The 22,157-nt window shown below is 39.9% G+C and overlaps 1 protein-coding gene across 5 annotated transcripts; it reads left to right on the top strand.

The window, feature by feature from the left end:
• Positions 1-1,507: 1,507 nt before the first annotated feature.
• Positions 1,508-21,123, top strand: PLEKHS1 (pleckstrin homology domain containing S1). 5 transcript variants are annotated; one of them, XM_039871159.1, is made up of 15 exons: positions 1,508-1,728; positions 3,630-3,758; positions 4,633-4,733; positions 4,899-4,945; positions 7,314-7,402; positions 7,514-7,620; positions 8,227-8,361; positions 9,695-9,770; positions 10,663-10,782; positions 12,459-12,584; positions 14,705-14,811; positions 15,294-15,500; positions 16,280-16,384; positions 17,606-17,741; positions 20,307-21,123. In XM_039871159.1, the coding sequence occupies exons 4-15, from the start codon at positions 4,918-4,920 to the stop codon at positions 20,478-20,480; spliced, it is 1,410 nt and encodes a 469-aa protein (XP_039727093.1). In that variant the 5' UTR covers positions 1,508-1,728; positions 3,630-3,758; positions 4,633-4,733; positions 4,899-4,917; the 3' UTR covers positions 20,481-21,123. The 5 variants fall into 5 exon arrangements, with proteins under 5 accessions (XP_039727093.1, XP_039727095.1, XP_039727096.1 ...); XM_039871162.1 differs by lacking the exon at positions 1,508-1,728 and adding an exon at positions 2,840-2,944 and having other exon boundaries at positions 10,666-10,782; XM_039871158.1 differs by lacking the exon at positions 1,508-1,728 and adding an exon at positions 2,840-2,944.
• Positions 21,124-22,157: the final 1,034 nt, after the last annotated feature.

Raw genomic sequence — 22,157 nt, 5'->3', positions numbered from 1 at the left:
TTTTGGTTGCTTGCAAGTTTTTCTATTATAGATGGCATCTACAGCACAAATAGCTTTCCTAGACATCTGTGGAATGTATTAATATTCTTTCTGAAAGAACTTTGTAATATTATTAGGAAAACATGACCAAAAAAATCCTAGAACAGGTGAGCTAAGAAGATGCCTGGGTGAATGGACACATGGATGGATGGATGGATGGATGGATGGATGGATGGATGGATGGATGCATGGATGCATGGATAGATGGATGGATGGATGAATAGATGGGAAGTCCATTTCTCTGTCTTATTGATTTATAGAAATCCTTTCAAAGGAACACAATTTAAAGTAATTTTTCCTCTCTCCCTTTCTGGTTAGGTCATTGGATTATGACGATGGGTTCTCGGTATCATTACAGTTCCCAGATTAGGGGAGATCAGCACAAGCTTTTTATGAACTACTTAGAGCAATAACTAGTAATACCTGGTTAAAGACCAAATATAAAAATACTAAAGATTATTTCCAGAGTAGTCAAATGCTGACCCAAGAAATATCTAAGGAAATACATTCCGAGAAATTATTTCTCCCAAATCAAGCAAAACCTGTCCTGTTCAGGAAATGAATTATAAATTAATCATTTCTGCATGTCTAAAGTTCAGCTAGGTTTTCTTAAAAAAAGGAATCAATAATACCTATACCCTGCATGGAGTGCAAAAGGGAAAAACAGAGAAATAACCTTTGTCGAATGCTTACCATATATCAAGCACTGTGCTACACACTTTTTGTATGTAAAATCTTACTTAATTTTTAAAAAGATCCTGTGGGGTCAACATTATCTATCCTATTTTGCAGATGAGGAAACACACTCAGAAAACTTAAGTAACTAGCCAAAACCACTCAATAAATACCTGGCAGAGTAGGTTCAAACTCAATTATACTAATGAAAACAAAGATTAAAGTTATGTATTTTCACTTCTAAAGATGATCTAAGAAAATAAAATGTATTAGCCATTTCCTCTTTCCCCCTAAAAAAAAAATTTAATATAAACAAAAATATACCTAAAGTCCTTTGGTGGCCAGATAGCACTCAGCAAGCAGATGTAAGAAGGGCCGTTCATAGCAGCCTGCTTATTTTTAAGTGTTTTTGGGTGGCTGTGAAGAAGAGTCTGCCTAATGCAACTTCATTATGGATAAATAAGCATATCCTCCTGGAGACTCTTGCCATGTACAAATGCGTTGGACAAGCCAGGCTTTTGTTTCCTCATCTGGCATAAAGGAACCCTTCCTACTATCCCCAGGAAGACATTGGAGGGATGGATACGGATGGGTGGGAAACAAGGGAATTGTTTCAATGGTAGTCACTGCAAGAGGTCAAGGCTGGGCTGGCACTGTTCACAATAAGAGTCATTGTGACTACGTTCTAAAGTCTGAAGTTTTTTTAAATTTATTTCCTTTTATTTTCTGTCACTAGACAGCTGGAATGCCAAGAGCGGTTCTGTGCCAAGCCACAAGAAGAATAAAAACCAGGGGCTTCCCCTGAGATATCAACTTTCTTTTCAACTTGGGGCAAGAATAAAATCTATCCTAAGATAGAAGTTTGAGAACTTCCTGTTTGTTCACATTTCAAACAGAGCTTGTACGTGAATCCTCACCTTGGCACTCAAAGCTCAGAGTGAGCAGGGTCGCACTCAGGAGACCCAGAGGCAGGGCAGTCTGCTGAGAACTGAACCAGTAACCACCTGGCTTTCGGTAAGTACCATTTGGTGTGACTAGTTTGGATTCTCAATGCTATGGTGATCTGGAGGCTTAACGAAGCAAAATTGCTGGTATGGGCTCTTTATTCATAACCTTTGTGGGCTGTACAGTCAATGAGAAACAGGACCTCTTGGTATCACAGTCATCGAATCTCAAATGACATTACGGTGATCAGGTTAGGTGACAACGATAGTGAGTAAATTCTCCTGAATGAGCGCAAAGGGCTAAATCAGAAAGGCTTTTGTTGTTGTCGTTTAGGGGCAATGACAAGGAATGCAAGCAAAACTATGAAAAGATTTAATTCTTCCCTCTTAGATAGGAGGAAGAGCAAAGTAGTTCAGACACCAACTCTTAAGATAGAATTCTGACTCTGCTTCTTTTTAATTATATAATCAAATTGCTTGATATCTCTGGTAAGTTTCCTCATCTGTAAAATGGATCATTCTAAAAAGAGTGTAAGCTTTATAGTATTGTTAGGCGATGTATATATTTAAACCTAATAAGAATTTATATATATAACATGTAAGTTTTCTTATATGATATAAGCAAACTTTATATAACAGATTTCATATGTGTATATCTATACTGCATTTAATATGTAATATAAAATTCATATAGATGATATAAAATATATATTATATATGAAATCTAATTATGTATATATATGCACATGAAATCCATTATATACATATATATGAAATCTATTTTACATATTTTTAGAAGTATCTGAAATGTATTACATACTCTAAATAAATGCTAGTCATTATTAAACAATTATGGAATCATGGAGTAGCTGAGCTAGAAATGACCTAACAAGCAATATTTATTAAGCATCTAGTAGATACTAAGTGCTCTTTGCTAGATTATCGAAAGCAATGCTGACGGCAATCCTGTGAAGGTGGTGATTTTATCACTTTCATTTGTACTCAGGATCACATCTCCCACAACTGATGGAGATGACACTTAAATCCAGATTCTAGAGTTAGCACTCCAAACCAGGTGTCCCCAACCTCTGGGCTGCTGCTGTTAGGAACCGGGCCACGTAGGAGGTGAGCAGCAGGCCGGTGAGCAAAGTTTCATCTGTATTTGCAGCTGCTCCCCAGCACTAGCATCACTGCCTCAGTCCACCTCAGATCATCAGGCCAAAAAGTTGGGGACCGCTGCTCTGAACTACCACACCCTACTGTCGCATCTGTCATCTCATTTTGTGGTGAGTCGGAAAAAGAGGGAAGAGTGGTCCCTACATGTGACTTTGGAGCCTTCCACAGACATTGGAAATGTCCTTTAAAGCTCTTCGCCATCCACGGTGTGCAAGTAGTGCAAATGTAGCTGGGAGTGTCCCATGATCATCAGTGTGGTGCAGTGTAGGGCTCTGCCAGGAGACCTAGCACATCACCTCGCTCCACCTCTACCAAATGCAGCTTTTCATTTGTAAAACGAGCTGTCTCATAGGACAGTTCTGAGACACCAAAGCAATAATGGTTGCAGACATATTTTATAATCTGTAAAGGCTTTACAAATAATTGTTTTATCTAGAAAAAAAAGAAGTTTGGCTTTTTAAACACAGAGCTTATAGTACACACACAGCTTTAAAATATCTCACCCTCAGCTCATCTCTCCTGCACCTTTCTCTCTTCTGACCTTTGAGCACCATCACTCACCAGCCTAAATGCCCCTTGGGAGGGGGTGGCCAACTCCTACGTGGATGGATGGAGGGAAGGGTGATGGGCTGAAAACCAGTGGTCCCCAATTCTATTTCAGTCTGTGAAATCCCTACAACTGGAAAGAATTTAATGGATTTGACACAAGACTTCAGGGGTAAATTGTTTTAAATATCCATGTCATTTGGAGGGTGGGTAAGTCTTAAGTAGATTATATTCCTCTTTCTTGTGCAGAATTGCTCTTCCAGGGAATAGAGGGTTTGGCCCTGGTGGCCTGGCACCTTTCCCAGGCATCCAGCTCACCTCACAGAACTGAGTGTGCCCCTTACACCAAGCAAGGGCTAAGGACACAAGTTCTTCAAGGTATGCCTTAAGACACCCCAGAAAAGTCTAATTTGCTATTTCGTTTTTTGTTGTTGTTATTTGTTCAAATAATCAGTATCCTTAATATACAGGGATACCTGAATAGAGAAAACCTTTCTCTGGTCAGGAAAAGTGTGAGTGAGTCAGGGTCCAGGAAAACCCCACTAGTCTTTAAATAGCTCCCACATGCTTCTGACAAATCACCAAAAGTAAAACCTGTGGTCTTAATCTTAAGATTTTCATCTGTTTTTAAAAAATAGATATATAAATATGTATGATTTAAAAATTGTTGAGTCATTTATGACTTAAAAGGAGAGAAAGAGTTTATCAGGAAGAAAAAGAGAAATGATACTAGGTCGATGGATGGTAAAAGTCCCTTGGCCTCCATCCATTTTCCTGGGACTGTCCTGAGGACTGCCCTGTTCAGTGCTTCCTTCTATTATGAGAGTCTTATTAACTCAAGGTAAATATTGGTCACCAACACGTGCCTGTTCTAAAGACCTCACCTGCCCCGAGGCCCTTCACCCTGTGGGAGTCTCCTTCTCTCAGCGCACCGTAATGGGCATGGGTCACCGGCAGAGCTGCCCAGGAAAGGACTCTCCCTTCGGAGTCAGTTTCACTGTGTCAGCCTCAGCCCCCAGAGTCAGGCAGCCTTGGGGACGAGCCACCCAGGTGGCTGAGGCAGTTTAAGTACATTATATGCCTTGGTCCTCACTTTTAGGTTTCCCACTGGAGAAAGTGAGCTCCTGGCATGAAGATGGACTTATGTGAGGCTTCCTTTTGGCCAGAAATGATTTCTCAGTTACATTTGCTCCATAGCTGTCCTGCCCTCTGCCCTGTTCTTAACTCCTCCTTCTTGGTGTCGCTCCCCTAGGCATTCTTTTATCAGAGTCAGTTCTGGACCAGAAGCAGACAAAGTCCAGGAAGACAGCTTCTTCTGTCATCCTGGCAACACCTGTACAGAACTGCCACTTGGTAAGCACTGCTTGGACGAGTCCTTGTAGCTGAGGCGACCATCAGCCTGGGAGCAGGGGGCGGGAGGAGACAGATAACCATCTCATCAACGTTCATGATCAGCCGGCTAATCAGTGAATATACTGTTGTTTGGAGACTAACAACACTTAATATTCTTTTTGACAGGTGAGAACAGATAGCTGCCATGGAATCGAAACCTCAGAAGATTCCAGGTACTCAAGGGGCATACTCTCAGAAGGAAAAAACTTTTTGTTGAAAATAATGAAAAATTCTCATCAAGCTAACCAGGATACATATAGAAGATGGTTTTAGTGGCGATAACAGGTGGCATTCTGGGACAATGATTCTTGCTTTGAAGAATGTAGCAGAGGCTTATTGGATTCAGCTAATTATTTCATAAGAGCTCATCTATCTAGAAACTTGGCATTTTCTGATTTTCATGGGCCAAATGTTCCCTTTGTTGCTTGAAGATGATACTCACAACAAACTATAGCGCAGAAGGGGATTTCCTTAATTTTATATGAAATTTCTCACTTGGAAAACTTTCCTAAATTGTCTTCAAAGCTTATTATGGGGGTAGTATTCAGATGTTCTTGCTCATATTTACATAGATCATTGCAGGTGAGTAGATAGAAGAGCTGAGTTTAAGATGAAGTAATTTAGAAATGAAATACTTCAATCCGATTCAAAAAATATTTTGAATATTTATTTAAAGCACCTGCCACTAGTAAGTCACTGTGCTTCATACTGCAGAAGACATACAGATTAACTTGTAAGAGTCACTGTTCTCATAGAGTTTTAGTGGCGATAAGTCATTGGGAAGTTAAGCACATACAATCAGGCTAGGCTGGGAATCGAGACATAAGTGCACAGTCTGTGGGAATCTGAAGAAGAAAAAGCATACGAGTAGCTGTCATTGAGATTTTGAAAGAGGTTGTATTGAATCTATAGATGTGCATCTAAGTTCATTATTTTTTGCACATGGATATCCAACTGTTTCAATGTCATTTATTGAACTGGTTATCCTTTCTCCATTACGCTGCCTTCGCATCTTTGTTAAAAATCATTTTTCCATATACGCATGGATTTCTAGACGATGTATTTTGTTCTATTGCTGTATCTGCCCTTTTTCTGTGTTGTTTTAGTTGCTACAGCTTTATAATAGTTCTTGAAATCAGGTACTGTGAGTGTTCTAATTTTGTTCTTTTTTTCAGTTATTTTGACTATTCCAGGCACTTAGCATTTTCATATGAATTTTCGAATCCGCTTGTCAATTTTAAGATTCTGTTAATTGCATAGCATGTCATTAAAGACTTCTAAGACTAAATTTTCACAAAATATTAACATTTCCTGAACCCTCTAAATTGAACGCCACCAAAGAGCATCTCTATTATAGGCAGATTGAAGACTGGTTTATTCTGTAAATGACTAAGTCTAAAATTTCCTCTATTTTTTAATAATACTACCCTTCAGTGAGTCCCACTGTGTGCCAGGCCCAGTACTGAGAGTGTTCTATGCATTAACCCTTTCAGTCCTCATCACAAGTCTACGAGGTCAGTGCTGTTGCCTGCATTTTAAGATGAAGATACTGAGGCAAATTTAGTGATTCAAGATGCTCTATAAATATTTGTTCATAAACAAATCTGTGAATTTGTCCAAGGCCATACCAACTACTAAAGGAGTTGAAACTTATTTCTACATGGTTTCCTTCTGTTTTTCTTTTCTTTTATTTTTTTTTAGAGGGGTTGGGGCAGAGGGCAGGGGAGCAGGAAGAGTTGCTGCAGAATGGGAGGGAGAGGAGGTGAGGACATCTGCCTAAGAATTACTGGATACTAGCATAATGGCCCCATCAGCTGTCTTACCTAACTCTGATTCTGTCTTCACTGAATAAAAAAGCTCTAATTCTTTAGTAAAAGCTGCCTTTCCCAAAACCAAGAACAAACTACCAGTATAGCCTGGATGTGAAAGCAAAACCAACCAAGCTCTTCAAAAAAAAAATTTTTTTTTTAATAACGTTAGTTGTGCTTTCTAAATAATGGATGTAGTTTATATTTCTTATAGACATCTTGGAAAATATAGAAAAAATATCAAAATTGCATATAATTGCAGCACTTACAAGGAAGCATTTAACGTTTCCGTAACCACTTTTGCTGCCTCGTTTTCAATAGCAGGTGGTTTTGCTTTAGTTTGCTAAGCCAAAGGGCAAGGCAGAATTATCATGCTCCTTGGCTGGTTCGTCAGCAGGAATGCAGACAAGCCTTCGCTCTCATCTAGAGAGCCAGCAAAGTGCTCCAGAAACAGAGAACGAAAAAGGTGTGACCTGCATTAAGGTGCAGACAGAAGTGAGCTGAATTAAGTTACTTCTAAATGTCATCTGAATAAAGGTCCCTGCTGTGGATGAACAAGAATCACACACTTGGTCTTTGGGTCCTTTGTTTTCCTGGCCTATTATAGATGTTCTTTTCCATAACTGAATAATCTGAAGACTTTTCCAGAGGTAAACAATGTTTTCCAATTGAAGCAGTTCTTTTCAGAAATTTACAGGGAACAAACTGAGTCCTGTTCGCTTTCTTTTATTAGGCAAACAATTTACATATTATTATGAAAATGAAGTCTGCAAACAAGATTACTTTATTAAATCACCACCTCCTCAGCTTTTCACTTCGGTGGTAAGTATTCACTATGATTTAACAAGCCTCCCACCAGCCCCATGAGCGTTTTTAAAATCCTTTCTCTTCCTCTGAGATTTAGCTGAGATGCTGAATGTTTTCATTTTTCAGACCTCCTGGAAAAAGCGGTTTTTTATTTTGTCAAGGCGTGGGGAAAAGAGACTTAGTCTTTCCTATTACAAAGACCATCATCTCCGAGGTTCCATTGAAATCGATCGGTGTGTATCCAATCAAGAAAAAGTTTATAACAATAAAAATTAATATGTTGCATGCAAATTGAAATTACTATCATTGAAAGAAGCAAGGGCTTCACACTTATATTTGTTGCTAAAAAGAAGGCAAAATGGGGAACATTTAAGTAAAAGATAGCTAAATAATTATTTCATATTGTATATTTTAGTTGATAAATTATTAATTAATTTAGTTACAAAAGACTTTGATTTACTTAATTGATGGATGAGGGAAAGCAAGTGAAGTTATCATTTCATAAAGCCAAAGAGATTGTTTAAAAAAAGATTAGGTTGGCTATTTTTGTCTTCTCTTTAAGAAATTATGTACCAAAAAAATTAGAAAACAGGATAATTTGTGGAATCAAGAATCCAACTGAAATAAGAATCTTCAAATTAAGTTTCATGCTGGACAAAGTATCTTCAATGATGAATGAGATTTAAACTTATTTTCTAAAATGATGAGCTTGTGTTCAAAACATCGATCGAGCAGATCTAAAGTTTTATTCAATTTGAATCCTAACATAAAATGTTAGTCAATTTTCTTCCCAATTTTGTATTTGCATGTGTTTAATACTCTATGTCTGTAACTCACAGAAATTGCAGCATAGAAGTTGGCATAAGCAGCCACGAAAAACTGCTGACTGTACAGAAGATGTTTAAATGCCACATGGATGAGGTGATGTCCATCAGAACCGCTACCAGGGAATACTTCCTCATTAGCCATGAAAGGCAAGTAGTAATATAACACAGTGTCTCCTGTGTGCAGAACAAAAAACAAACAGAAACATTTTAAACCATGAATAATAAGCATGCTTAGAACAGAAAACCCTGGTTACAACCTTAGACACCATCTTGGCAGCCTTCATTATTTGTCAAAATACCATGAAAAGTCACAAGATTCATTCCCTAGGGCTTCCATAACAAGGCACCACTAACCGGGGGGCTTAAAACAACAGAAAGTTATATTCTTACTGTTTCAGAGGCTAAGTCCAAAGTCAAGGTGCCAGGGCCATGCTCACTCTGAAACCCTAGGGAAGATCTGCTCCTGGCCTCCCTCCTAAATTCTGTAAGTCCTTGGCTCTTAGCAGCACAACTGCAGTCTTCATATGGCCTTCTCCCTGTGTGCATGTCTCTGTGTGCAAATTTCCCCTTTTTATAAGGACACGAGTCATATTGGGTCAGGATTCCGCCCTCGTTCAGTATGACCCCATCTTAACGAATCACATCTATAACAACCTGACCCAGTTTCCAAATTAGGTCACATTCTGAGGTCCTGGGGATTGAGACTTCAATATGTAAATTTTTGGTGGCACACAATTCAGCCCATAACAGCCACCATCACCCCAGATGCATACCATGCATACCAATACACAAACATCTGTAGGAACTACATGTATTGGGGAGGGTTATGCTCATCCTTGAAAAGGTCCTCAGTTTTTAAAAAGGGACTCCTGGGGCTAACAAAGGTGCCTAGCGGATTCTGCATAGGTGATTACCTGCTTGTGGAGGGGGAGGCTGTGCGGAGGAGTCAACGAGTACAAAAGCCAAAGTATGAAGAATCTCCATCTGTTTCCAATCAACCCAGAGCCAAAAAGCTTTCTTTTTAAATTGTCATAAGGGTCAACAGAAAAGAAGATGTGATTTATGTACATTTTCTAACACATTCTTCATAAACACATCCACTCTCTCAAGGGAGGCACACCTGGATAGCTACTCAACACTGGCGCTGACCGGTTGCCCAGCTCGCTTAAGAACACAAAAGAAATCGGTGTCAAAGCCAGAAGCTCCGAACTCTGTGATTACTACTGTTATTTTCTACTTTTCTTCCCATTTTTCTGAGCTTTGCTCACAGAGGTGTCACGAGGGTTAATTCTAGTGTGCGAGTGTGGAGGTGGTGAGGAGTCAGTGGGTCATTTAAGCAACTTAGAAAAAAATCCTTAATTCCCCAATACCTGTTCCCACTGCCTGTTCCAACCTTTATAAAAGAATTCTTTTCTAGTTCAAAAGGAGCGCAGGCGCCATTGTTGCCACATGCCAATCAAACGTTTATTCCTATCAACAGGGAGAAGATTAAAGACTGGGTCTCCTTCATTTCATCATTTTGCTCGGATATAAAAGCAGCACACCAGAATACAGAGGTGACTCTCCATCACTAACAAAATAACAGGGCACCTGAACACAACAGCCCTCTTTCATGAGGAAAACAATCATGGCTTTTTCTTTTCCTCCTTAGCAACTGGCATTAATACAAGGAATAAATAAGTGAGAAAATGTACATCCTTGTTATTTTTATGACTAACAACAGGAAAAAAAATACTTTTGTGCTTTGTAGAGAGCTAACCTACAGACACTTCAGATTTTCATTATTGGGGTAGGAGGAGTGAAAATTAACTACAGCATTTTTTGAAACAGTAGCTGAAACTATAGTATTTTCCATCATTGTTATTCAAGGTACAAAACAGCTACCTTTCAAATGACTAAGTCTAAGGTGGTCTCTGTAAAAATGCTTTTCATTTATCTTGCATTTTCAAAATAATATCTCTTTAACATAAGGGCTAATAATTTTGTTTTTCATTTATTTCCTAAGAACCTTTGCTAATTTACACAAGTCCTTTCTTAGGGCGGACCTTTATAAATGAAATTTTGGTCTCTAGATATCGTTTTGACATGTTTTCTAGGTTGTTCTATGCATCCAGCAAAAGCAGAGGCCAGGGAGGAGGGGAAAGCAAGGCATGTCTACCAGCTGACTCGAATTATTAGAACAAAGGAGTGGGTGCAGAGGACCACAGGGTTCAAAAGATAGGTTGAGGGAAGTTCAGGACATCTCTGAAGGCCACAATGCTAGTCCTCGAGGGTTTAGAAACAGAAGAGGGACAAGATGACCTCATGTCTCAGTGAGAGAATGCTGGCCGTCAGTATAAATGTTAGTGGTGAAAGACTGGAGGGAGGGAGCTCAGTGACGAGGCTGTCACTTCATTCCAGACGTGAGATCAATCGTGCCTGATTCCAATATTCTTTTTTTTTCATAAGCAGAAGATACTCTCATTGGTTGATAAAAGACCCTCTTCAGACCCCGACCCTCTCCCTGGTCCTTCCAGCACATTGGAGGCTGACAGCTTCCCATCATCGAGAAATTATCTTCCAGACCTGGTAATCAGACTCTCCTCATTCTCTCTTAGGACGCCATATCTAGGAGTCAGCTGATGGCTCAAAAGTCTTTCTAATGTATTTGACATCTTCCTCAAAATTTCACCCGCCATAAGAATGATTCAGAGCCCTAGTGTTTATTCTATATTGAGTCTGTTTGCCATACCACAGATGAGCCTTACTGCTTGCCCTGCTCACTTCTAAATAGATTCATTCATTTTGGACGCTCCTCAACATACATGTGGGCATGCTGGGAGGATGCCCCTCAGCTAAACAAAAGCCTGGGTGGCAACCTTTTCCTTCTTCTCACGCATAAAATGTAAAAATGTCCCCAAAACACCACTTGATTTCCTGCCATATCATCTCTACTCCTCAGGCAAAATCAGAGTTTTTATTAATTTCTTTCATTTTCCCAGATCAGTCTTGCTTCTCCTCACATGCATACATGTGTGTGGCTTCATCTTCATTCTAATGGAATCTATTTGAGGAAAAAATATATCTGCCCTCTTGAAAGTGATGTGTAATTATACTCTCAGCTCTCTCAGATTTGCAATCTTCCCAGCTTGGGATATTATTAATAAATGGGTTGAGTGCTTTTTGCTTCTGCTATGAATATTAGTCTGTCCCTAGAGAGGTAACCACTGGCTTTCCCTTCTCTCTGGGGACCAGGCACGTCTTAATATGGCATAGCCACCTGTTTTATCTAGTCGGGAGCTCTCCAACTATTTTAAACGCTTTTTGGAGCTTATCGAACTCACCAGGTCAAACACCTCATTTGATATTTATAAGAAAGGTGGCAAGAAACAGGGTTGGGAAGATAAACCCTTTTCAGTAAATGCCTCTTGCTTTTCACTCACAATACCCCTTCTTCTCAAAGATAATGTTACTGGTTGTCTTGTCTTTTCAAACTATGTATTCCAACCCAGCAGTTTTTTAATCAGCTCCAGCTAAGAGTACCATCTGCCTTGTTAGGATCTCTTGTTGTTGTTGTTGTTGTTGTTGTTGTTGTTGTTGTTGAAATTAAGTTAGAACCCTTCTTTGTTCCCAACTCAGCATGATCTGGATCCATGAGCCTGGAGCTAGAAAATGAATGCAACTTAAATGTATCTTTTTTTTTTTATCACATTTTTTCAAGGACTTCCTAGAGAACGGTCAGGGTTTTTTTAAAACCCCCTGCTCTCAGGCATTGTTCTTGGAAGAACTAAATTTTATAACAATTTTCCTGCCACGTAAAGCCACTACTTTAGTAGAGTATCTTGTATCTTTTGGGGAAAGAAGGCAGTAATTGGTTGAACTTAGATCACCCTGAATTCTATAATTTATTCCATCACATGATCAACACCACCAAATTGCATAGCTATGAAAAAATAGAAGCAAGTGAGCAGAATACAAAAGAGAAATATTGAATAAGAAGAGGAAAGTTGCAGTCCCATTTGTTTTGAGTTACAAATCCCAATCATAGAGGACAGCCTGAAAGATTAACTCATACTTTGACATCATCAGTGGTGACCCAAATTCAAGAGGCAAATTCAAGTCATGTGGGCTTCTAGATAGAACCTTGGAAGATCCTCTGATCATCTCAACCCAATTAATCTATTATGGCTTTCCCAGAAAGCATGTGGTTTAATTCTGTCTCTTGCAAAGAAAATCAGTCATTCTGTCTTCATTTCTTTATTCAGCATTTAATGGAAAAAAGTTCTCCAGCACTCAGACGAGCTCATCTACCACATGATTTCTCGTTGGAGACCACTCAAGATACAGAAGAAGAGAGTCATTATATTAGTCCTCGAAGTCTGCTTTTAGAGGTAACCCCTTTCATTCATTAATCATTCATGCCTTCTGTAAATATCTGCTGCACTCCTGCTAGGTACTGTTCCTGGGGCCATAGGCTGGTTCAGTGGAACACAGATCAGAGAGTCAGACACAGGTGATGTGACCACAGTGTTAACACTTGAGTAGGAGCCAATCATGATACAAGGCAAAACGGAATCTATGCTGAAGAAAGATGCTTATAAAATGCCTTGCGTGCATGAGGGATAAGAGGCAGGGAAACTGACTTCCAGACTGAAGACCAGGGAAGGTTCCATGGATATGACATTTGACTTCACTTGATAGGTAAAATTTGGACTTGGGGGGTTGACTTGGGGAGTCTTTCTGCATTCTGGGCAGAAATAATAACATGAGCACAGGTCCTTAGGTGATAAATTGTGTGGCATGTATCAACTAGACTATTGAGCAATTGGAAGCCTTCTGTGCGCTAGACGTGGTAGTGTGCTAGGTGTGATGCTACAATCCAGGACCTTACATCACTGAGAGGACCTTACACAGTCCTCTCAGTTACCACATGGTGATGCTATACATGAGGTATGGGCAAAGAGCTTTGGAAGCAATAGAAAAAGCACAGATTTTCTCTCTTCTCTGGAGTCAAGGAAGGCTTCAGAGACAAAATATCATTTGATATACATATGGTGAGTGATTCAGTTGGACCGTAACCTAGAGTGAGTGAATGGCATGATGGGGAAAACTACAGAAAAAGGAGCCAGACCGTGATAGATCTTGAATGCCAAGTTGACTTCATTCTTTAGTCAGCACAGGGACAATGATGGCTTCTGAGATGGGAAGTGGAAAAACCCAAATTATCTTCCAGCACTATTAACCCAGCAGATATTTTAGGTGGATGATAGAGAGAAGAGAATGAAAATGGAAGGTAAGAAGACAAAATTAGGGAGAGGGAGGTTGCAGCATTTTCCAGAGTGAGAGTTTTCTACAAGATGGTGACTCATGTTCACATAAATGAGACATTCTGGGATCAAATAAGTTCCAGAAACACCAAATTAAAGTAAGTTAAACAAGCTTCTTAACTGCAGAATTTGCAGAGTCTTTGGCATGCAATGAAGCATTATAAATTGCCAAGTAGGATATAACACACAGCATTTCCCAAGCTCATTTGACCACAGGACCTTTCTTTCACCAAAATATTTTCATGCCAGTGTTTCCTGGAACGTAATGATGGCAACCAGCCTTTTATGACAGTTCAAACAACCAGTCAGTTGTACTGAGCATTAGTTACATAACTGAGATGTGTTAGATATTTCATGGGATGCAAAATGTAGTCAGGCAGATAAAACTAAGATAAAAGACCATTAAAAAAAAAAAAGACCCCAAAATTTTTGAGTACAAAACGGTGCCATAGAAGTTTGGAGAAGAAAGAGATTGGCAGTGGCTAAAGTGGTCAGAGGAGGCTGTGGGACCTCGGCCAGGACTGAACACAACTTCATTAGGCAGAAGAGAAACGGGGCGTTCCTGGTGAAGGACACAGCCTGAAGATGGGCATTAGAAGAGCACCATTTGCAGGGCTGTAGTGGGAAAACTGGCTTCACTGGAATGAAGTGTTCCAATTATGGATTAATGATTAATTTGTTAGGTAGGCAATAGAAAGCCCTGGGGTTTTGGAGCAATCATTGACCCAAATGACTGTCTCGATTCTGAGGCGCTAATTGAGAGCCCCCAGGAAGGACCCTTCCAGCTACCCGAAACAACCTTGGCCACCTGTGATCATAGTAGCCTGAGGCAAGTTTTGCATTGTGTCAAGGTCTTTGACCCAGCCAAGTTGACATGATTCTACAGTTGCACTGGTTGGGAAAAAGAGTTCATGTCATTAAGTGGCTAGTGATGAAGCAGAAAAATAAATATCAATGTAGTCAAAAAGAACACTTGTATCAGAGGCATGGAGAACACAGGAGAAGAAAACAGACTTTGAGTCTGCCAAAGCTTTACTGGGTCAGTCCCTCAGAATGTGCACAACTATTCATCCAATGGCAGATGTGTTTCCTATTTCGGGACCCAGAACCATCATGTAAGGTATAAAAAGGTGCTTGGCTTATTGGTAGACTTTCATCCTTATGTCTACTTCTCTTGCCTATAGTTGGATAAGATTATTGCTTCCAATGATTCTGGTGAATCCATTACACCTGGTAGTCCAGACCAGGTTTCCGAGAAAACCGAGGGTCTTTACATGTTAATGGAATCCTGGTAAGTAAAACTGCCATATTTTTAAAATTGATTTTAGCTAATATATAGTTATAGAAAATTACTGTTGATGTATTTATACAAAAGCATTACCACAGACCAAGTGCTACACATTATTAAGCAATCACAAAACACGAAAAAGTGAGAATTGGTTTCTCTATCCACAGAAAGCCATCAGTGACATCCTCCAGACACTTTTCCATCTCCTGGGGAAGTTATTTTCTATTTTTCATTTATGTCTCTCATACTCTCACTTGTCTCCCAACCTGCCCAATGTTAAGGGGTTATTTTGACTCCATATTCACTTTTAGATGGAAAGTTTGTTGGATTCGATTCTAACTGTGGCTGTGATTCTGATGGGTGGACATACTTCAAACTTTTTTAGTTTTCACGTGGCTGTTAGCTGCTTAAATCTGATTCACACACTTCGGAAAGTTGTAAATAGATGTGCTAAAAATGGGTTCGTTTCATTTCTTATAATCTAGTTTTTTCAAAGAGACAACCAGTGAATCTGCTGATAGCAAAGAGGAATCCCAGACACTTTCCGAGACCCAGAATGAGGGGCTTCATCTGCAAGAACGAGGCTCAGGAAGTGACTCATGTCTTTCACCTGCCAAAACAGAAGCACAGACTATGAATGATGAAAAGGGGTCGGCCTCACTAACTCTTGTGCAATTATCTATATTAATCAAGTAAAGTTCTAATTTCTAAAGCTTTATGGGTCCTTAGAGCAAGGCAGTCTTTCTTTCTAATTCAGAATTCAAATTTTAAAGCAGTTCCTAAAAATCTCCAAGTCAGTCAAGAATCAGACCAGCTCCCCCTCCTCACTGATGCGGTGACCACACATAGTGAGTAATAGACTTGGAAGCAAAGTGGTCCACCCACTCCCCTACCCCCGCCCCCGGGGCTGTGGGTAAAATTCTCAAATACTTTGGAAAATTCTTCCTTGACTAGTCTTTAATGTCCTGGAACTTTGGATCACACTGATATGGGGAGCACGTCGCCCAGCTTTACTGTTAAAATTATGGGCATGCAAGTCATATGAGGTTTGGTGCTAGACTAGGAGGAGAAAGAGGCTTAGGTTTTAAGTGATGCCAAGAGTGTTTGATGAGATTATTCTCAATTTTAACTCCTTCCGGTGTCTTTTATGGAATCATTTCCAGTGGAAAAATATGCAAACTGATATGACCTGATATGGACAGTTATGTAATCAATTTAGTCCATTTTTTCTCCCTTCCCAATGTCTACCACCCACTACCATCTCCCGTGAGGGGCGGAGGAAGGCATTAATGGGTATTTTTCAATAACTTAAATTCATATTCTTCTCCAAATGTTTTGGACAATATTTAACTGGAAAATACCATCTCATCTATAGGGGGCCAAAGTCTATTCAAAAAGTACAGTTCAGAGCCAGAGACTTTTGTGATTTTTGAAAGCCTGATGTGACTTTTATAAATGTCTTATCTCGTAGTAACAACATCCCTGATGAAAGCCAAGTGGAGACACTGCATTTGTTCCTTTCTCCTACTGACATTATAAATTATTTGGCTCTCATAGAAGCTGCAGGACAGATTTGGTAAGTTGGAGATCTGAGGGTCATTGATAATCATTTGGGATTGGAAGATATGAAGACATCAGCTATATCTTTGAAACATTGTCTTGGACTGTCTTGTCATATTGCTCTTGTCACAAAAGGTCTTTGATTGAGGTAGAAATGAGGGTGTTGTGTGGGAAAGTCAGCGGGGAGGTGGACCCGAAAGTCCAAGAAGGAGCAAATTTCTGATTTTTTAAAGGTGAGGAAAAGTGAGATGGGTTATGTATGGTCCAAGGGAATTATCCCAATCAATGAACAATGAATATATGTGAATAAATGAAGTTAGTGAAGTCAACAAGAATCTAAGGCCTAAAAGAAAAAGGCATACCAGGGTTCAGACTTCTAGACATCAGCTAAAATCCTGCTGGTCAGGAATAGACACCAAAGACTGGGTAGCAGAGAATTTTTTTAAAACGATTGCTGTTTATTTGACTCTACATTCTTTTAAAGACATAATTCATTTTGATGGAAGGTTACATTTTTATAAGGGAAGAAAGCCTTTTAATGTAAAGTAAATGTCACACACCGTTTGTCTTCTAAGTTCTGTAAGAGGGCAGGAAACATAACTTTTCATTTTTCCACATTTCCCACAATCTAAGGCTCAATAAATACTTGATTAAAACTGTGGACCTCTCTGTGCCTAAGCTTGCTCATTTATTAATTCATTTATTTGTTCATTAGCTATAATCATTATGTGCTCACTTTCAGTAAATACTTCTTAGGCACTTTTTGTTTACTTGGAGATGTAGTGTTATAAAAAATATTTTTTTAAGGTGGTACCAAATTTCTGGTGTCTCATAACCTGGTGAAAAAGACAACCACATAAATAGGTAAATATAAAATGCAATTTGTTTAAATATACAATAAGTGAGGTGTTCGCACAGTGCAATAGAAGCCTGGGGGCAGGAGAGATTAATTAAAGTGAGGGAAGAGGGATGGAGGAGGGTTTTGTAGAGGCAAGGCAATGGGAGCCAGGCTTTGCAGGAAGGCTCCGGCTCCCACGGCAGTGATAGAGGAAAGAATATTCCAGACAGAAAAAGGTGTCTGACTACTTCAGAAATGGTGCAACATAGCTAAAGAAAGTGGTGTCAGGAACAATGGGATAGACTAGAGCAAAAGGCCCCATCTGCGTCCCTACCAGGGTCCTGCACTGCCAGTGAGCACAGTCTCACACTTGTGTCAGATGCTGTGTCCCCCTTGCAGTGTGGCTCAGTGGAAAGGCCCTCCACGCCTGGGATGCTTGTTTTGTCACGGAGATCACCTTTTGGCAGTGAATGATTTGAAGCCCCATAGCCTGGAGGAGGTCTCCTTGTTTCTCAGCCGGTGCATCCAGAAAGAGGTAAGTCCTGCTAGCTGGCTCTGGATCACACTGATACGGGGAGCATGTCACCTTGTCAGGGCAAGTCAGTGCCAGAGGGGACGAGACCAAGGTCTTCTATGGAGTCTGAACAGCCTCTGAACACAAATGGGACTCTTCAACCCTCGGCCACCAAGTGTAAATAGGAGAATAAGAAGTGTAAACAACACTGTGTACAATACATGTAAATAGTAACAATGTTATTTTAGGACCTCTCAAAATTCTTTCATATAAAGTAATTTTGGAGAGAGCCCTAGGCTAGGAGACCAAACAGCTGAGTTCAGGAACTCAGATGCAGCACGATGTGGCAAAAAGAGCTCGCACTACAATCAAACTAACTTGGGGTTTGATTCACGTCCTTTAACCAATCTGTGTCTCAATTTTCTCTAATGTAAAATCGGAGATAATGATAACACTAGATATTGGTGGATTAAATGAGATCTTATATGTAATGAGCTTACAGCAATGACTGGCACATTTAAGGGCTCAGTATGGTTAATATTATTTTACTTCTACTGCCCTTGGCTGGGGAGTGTTGGACAAGCTCACTTTTCTAAACCTCAGTTTCCTCATCTCAGAAATCGACACAGCCATACCTTCCTCACAAAGTTATGGTAAGAGTTAAACAAAATACGCGCATATGTATGTACTGAGGATGTGTGTTTTTAAAAGGGCTAACCACAGTTCTGCCTATTACTGCAATCTCCACATTGTTCATTCCTTCCCTTGTCTATTTTTATTTCTGACAAGCCACGTGACCTGGGGAAAATCACTTCCATTTCTGGGCATCGGTTTCTTCTCTCAAAAGTGAGAAGTTTGTTTTTCATACTGTGCTTCTTGGCCCCTGAAAATGGGACAGAAGGAGAGGAGAGGAAGGGGACAGTACGTGAGGCTTTGACTGAAGCAGTCTACGTTTATCATTTATCTCTTTCAAACGTTGAACAGTTAGCTCTCCTTGAGACACAACTTGTTGCCTTAAAGTTTCTGAAAACCACTGTACAAGGTGATCTCTTAAATTTCTTCCGGCACTGAGCATTTATGATTATATATGTCTTATCTCTTCTGTATCACAATATAACCTTGTTGGTTAGACAAATTGTACAAATCTTATCATCTAAATGGGGAAACCCAGTAAGGAATTGTCTAGGATACATAACTAGTTAGTGGCAGAGCAAGGGCTCATTCATTCATTCATTCATTCACTCGCTCACTCACCATTTATCGACCACCTACTGTATACTGGATACTGTGCTAGATCATAGAGCTATAAACATGGCCTCAGCCCAAGCTTAAAGAGCTCATAGGTTAGTGGATGAAACAGGCATGTTGTACGCCAGTTATAACATAGTATGTGCCTTGAGATATGAACAGAGGGCCATGGCAGCATAGAGGAAGAATGGAGTAAATCTATTTGAGGGGGGCCAGAAAGGTGTCTCGGAGAGGGGATATTTGGTTTGCATTTGGAAGACTAGATTAGGAGTTGTGGGGTGGAAAAGAGGTAGTTTTTAGGGGCCCAGTTCAACAAACTGGTAACTATAGTTCATCTTTCAAAGACCCACATGGGGGCCAAGTGTTCAATACAACCTTCTGAATGCTTTGGAAAGTTACAAACAATCCCCTGACCCAAAGATCCAGGTGTCATGTCACCTCCGAAGCCAAGAGTAGGATTTGGGCCTGGGAGGAGATCCAAGAAAAGGGTTTTTACCTGGGCGTCACTGACTGCAGTTATCAAAACTGCCTTTATAAATTGTTCCCTGCTGGGGAGGGGACGACAGCATTTCTCCTGTGCTCATTCTGCCTGCACCCTTTCTCTTGAATAACAGCTAGAAGCTATCGAGAAACGTGGGATGTTCACCAACATGATTACCTGGAAGATCGAAAATATCCTCTACTTTCCCAGCCTCGCCATTCCTAACTTATTTCTTGATGTGAAAATGGACACCCAGTCCTTTCTGAAAATGCAAAGAGCTAGTCCCAGGAAGGAAAAAAAACGTTAGAAGAGGGAAGATATGGAATCAAAGGAGAGGCAGCCAAGGGCCCCTAATATTTTAAGCACCTGAACCGAGCAGGTTCACTTTCCTTCCTTGAGAATGACATTGAGTAGAGAGAAATGGGAGTTTGGGGAGGGGGTGCGTAGGCGCAGTGAGAGGAAAAAATGTGAGATTTCTAAAGGAGGGCCAGGAGATGCTAAATGGCAGGAGAAACACCTCGAACTTCAATTTCCTCCCCCATTTTGTCAGCGACTGGTCCCGTCTTGGGTCTTATTTCAATTCTCTAGTTTCAAGAGGCTTTTTAATTCTTGATACAGATGGGACCATCAGGCACCAAGGATGATCTTTGGATCCAGCCTGTGGATGCCAGAGAATAAAAATCCACCTTCCACCCGAATATGCAAGTCATCCCAGCTTCTTCTGTCCAGAGATTATAGTTCATCACAGGATTTTCTTCAAAACTGTCTTCACAGGATATGAATGAGGACAGACCGAGAACAAACAATCCTAAGGATAATTTTTAGTCCTATAATTTTTCTTCTTTCTTATGTTTCAGAAAATAAAACTCACCATCGGCCGGATCCCAAATTCAGAGAAATTCCACGCTATAGACTGTACATGCCCCTTAAAATCCCAAGGTGTGGTACCTTTCCAACTGGATAAGTCTGAACCAGAGAGGATGCTAAAGAGGAGTCCAGCCATTAAAAAGGGTCAACAGAAAAAGAACTGAAAAGTAACATGCTAGGACCCACACCCTGTACTGAGCTCTGCCACTTATTGCTGTGTGATACGAGGCCAGTCAGCACACCTCTCTGAATTTTCACATCTTCATCTTAACAATGCGGATAATTGTGCCTTCTCTGGCTATTACATCGGGAATGTGGAGAGGGCCAAGTGGGATAATGACAATGGGACACATTGAAAACATAAGGCCTTATCTGAGACTTTGTCCCAAACGCCACAGAGATTGGGTAAGTTACTCATCTAACATGTGCTGTGTGTTCTGTGAGGTCGTGGTCCACACAATCCCTTCTTTGTCAGAGAACATACATTTGGAAATATTCATTCCAGGAAGGCAAGATTCCCAAGAGAGATGTGATACCGTATCAGCCTTCCCAAACACCTCCTGCTGCTTGTCATGCCCGTAGTCCAGAATGCTGAGACAGAGCGGCCTCTTGGATTCAACAATTTTCTTGCTTTCTTAAAGACCCAGTAACTATTTTGGAAGTCAAAGCAGTTTTGGGTCACATCCAGCAAAGTTCTGCCTGCTCTACAAATAATAAGAAAACTACTTAGCACTTCTAAGTTTGGAAGGTCTTAACTAATTGATGCATTAACTGATTGATCCTGGAAGACCAAAAAAAAAAAAAAAATCAAATCTTTTTTATAAATAAGAAAATAAAAGCAGAGAGTTCAAGGATTAATCAAAAGGAATGTCAGTACAAAAGGGGACTTCAGAACGTTGTCATTTTGCATGGGAAGAAATTAAGGCCTCGAATGTTTAATGATATACTTTCTTCATGGCTCCTAGTTTCATAGATGTTTAGCGGCAGAACCAAGAATCTCAAACCAGCTCTGAGAAACAGATGTCCTGATCCTCACTTTGTATTTGCATTTAGGATTGTAAAGACCTTCAGCACATACAAGAGACATCCAAATACAGTTCATTTTCTTTTTTCCAGATCGTACAGAAAGTATTAAAATGTTTCATTTACGTGCCCTGTTAAACTTACTGTTTTATTTTTAAAGGCGGGTTGGAGTTAAGACTCTGCTTTTTTTCCAGTTTTATTGTGATGTAATTGACATATAATATCATATGAGTGTAAGGTTCACAACAAAATGATTTGATATATGTATGTTGACCTACTGTTCCTACTTCTAGAAATTCATCCTACAGAAATACTCACACAAGTACACGGATATATTTGTAAAAAAAAAAAAAAAAAGTTCAGTGTAGCATTGTTTGTAATAAAAAAAATTGGGGGGATTGCTTAATTACGATGACTTCATATAATTGAACACTCTGAAGATGTTAAAAGTTTTGCACGTACAGTTATGGAGAGATGTTCATTCTATATTAAGAATGAAAGAAGCGAGTTGCAGTCCGGTAGTTATAACATTCTCTCATTTTGCAAAAATAAATTACTGGTATTTTTGTATATAAAATATCCCCAACCCTAATTAAGGAGAGAAATCCCCACCTCACAGGATTGTTGTGAGGTTTAAGTGGACGATGAAAGTGATGTTCTAGGCATATGTCTGGAGGAAAGGCAGTAACGAGAATGGATTATATGTTGTTCTTGGCCATCACACCCTAAGTCTGAATCTGATGCAGCTTCAGTCTTGCTGGGGAAGAAACGAGAGCCCAGAAATGCAAAGAGGCTTGCCCAGGCTCCCCGAGCTCCGT

The sequence above is a fragment of the Pteropus medius genome, unplaced genomic scaffold (genome assembly GCF_902729225.1).
Source record: "Pteropus medius unplaced genomic scaffold, Ma_sr-lr_union100, whole genome shotgun sequence".
NCBI classification, from domain to species: Eukaryota; Metazoa; Chordata; class Mammalia; order Chiroptera; family Pteropodidae; genus Pteropus; species Pteropus medius.
The sequence above is the reverse complement of the archived record's forward strand: the minus strand, read 5'-3'. Positions and strand labels throughout refer to the sequence as shown.

Excerpts from the sequence above, each read along its gene's own strand:
- PLEKHS1 (XM_039871161.1), top strand. The coding sequence starts at position 4,918 with ATGGAATCGAAACCTCAGAAGATTCCAG. Across the intron at positions 12,585-14,704 it reads CTCGAAGTCTGCTTTTAGAG|TTGGATAAGATTATTGCTTC; the intron begins GTAACCCCTTTC and ends TCTTGCCTATAG. Across the intron at positions 15,501-16,279 it reads CAATTATCTATATTAATCAA|TAACAACATCCCTGATGAAA; the intron begins GTAAAGTTCTAA and ends CTTATCTCGTAG.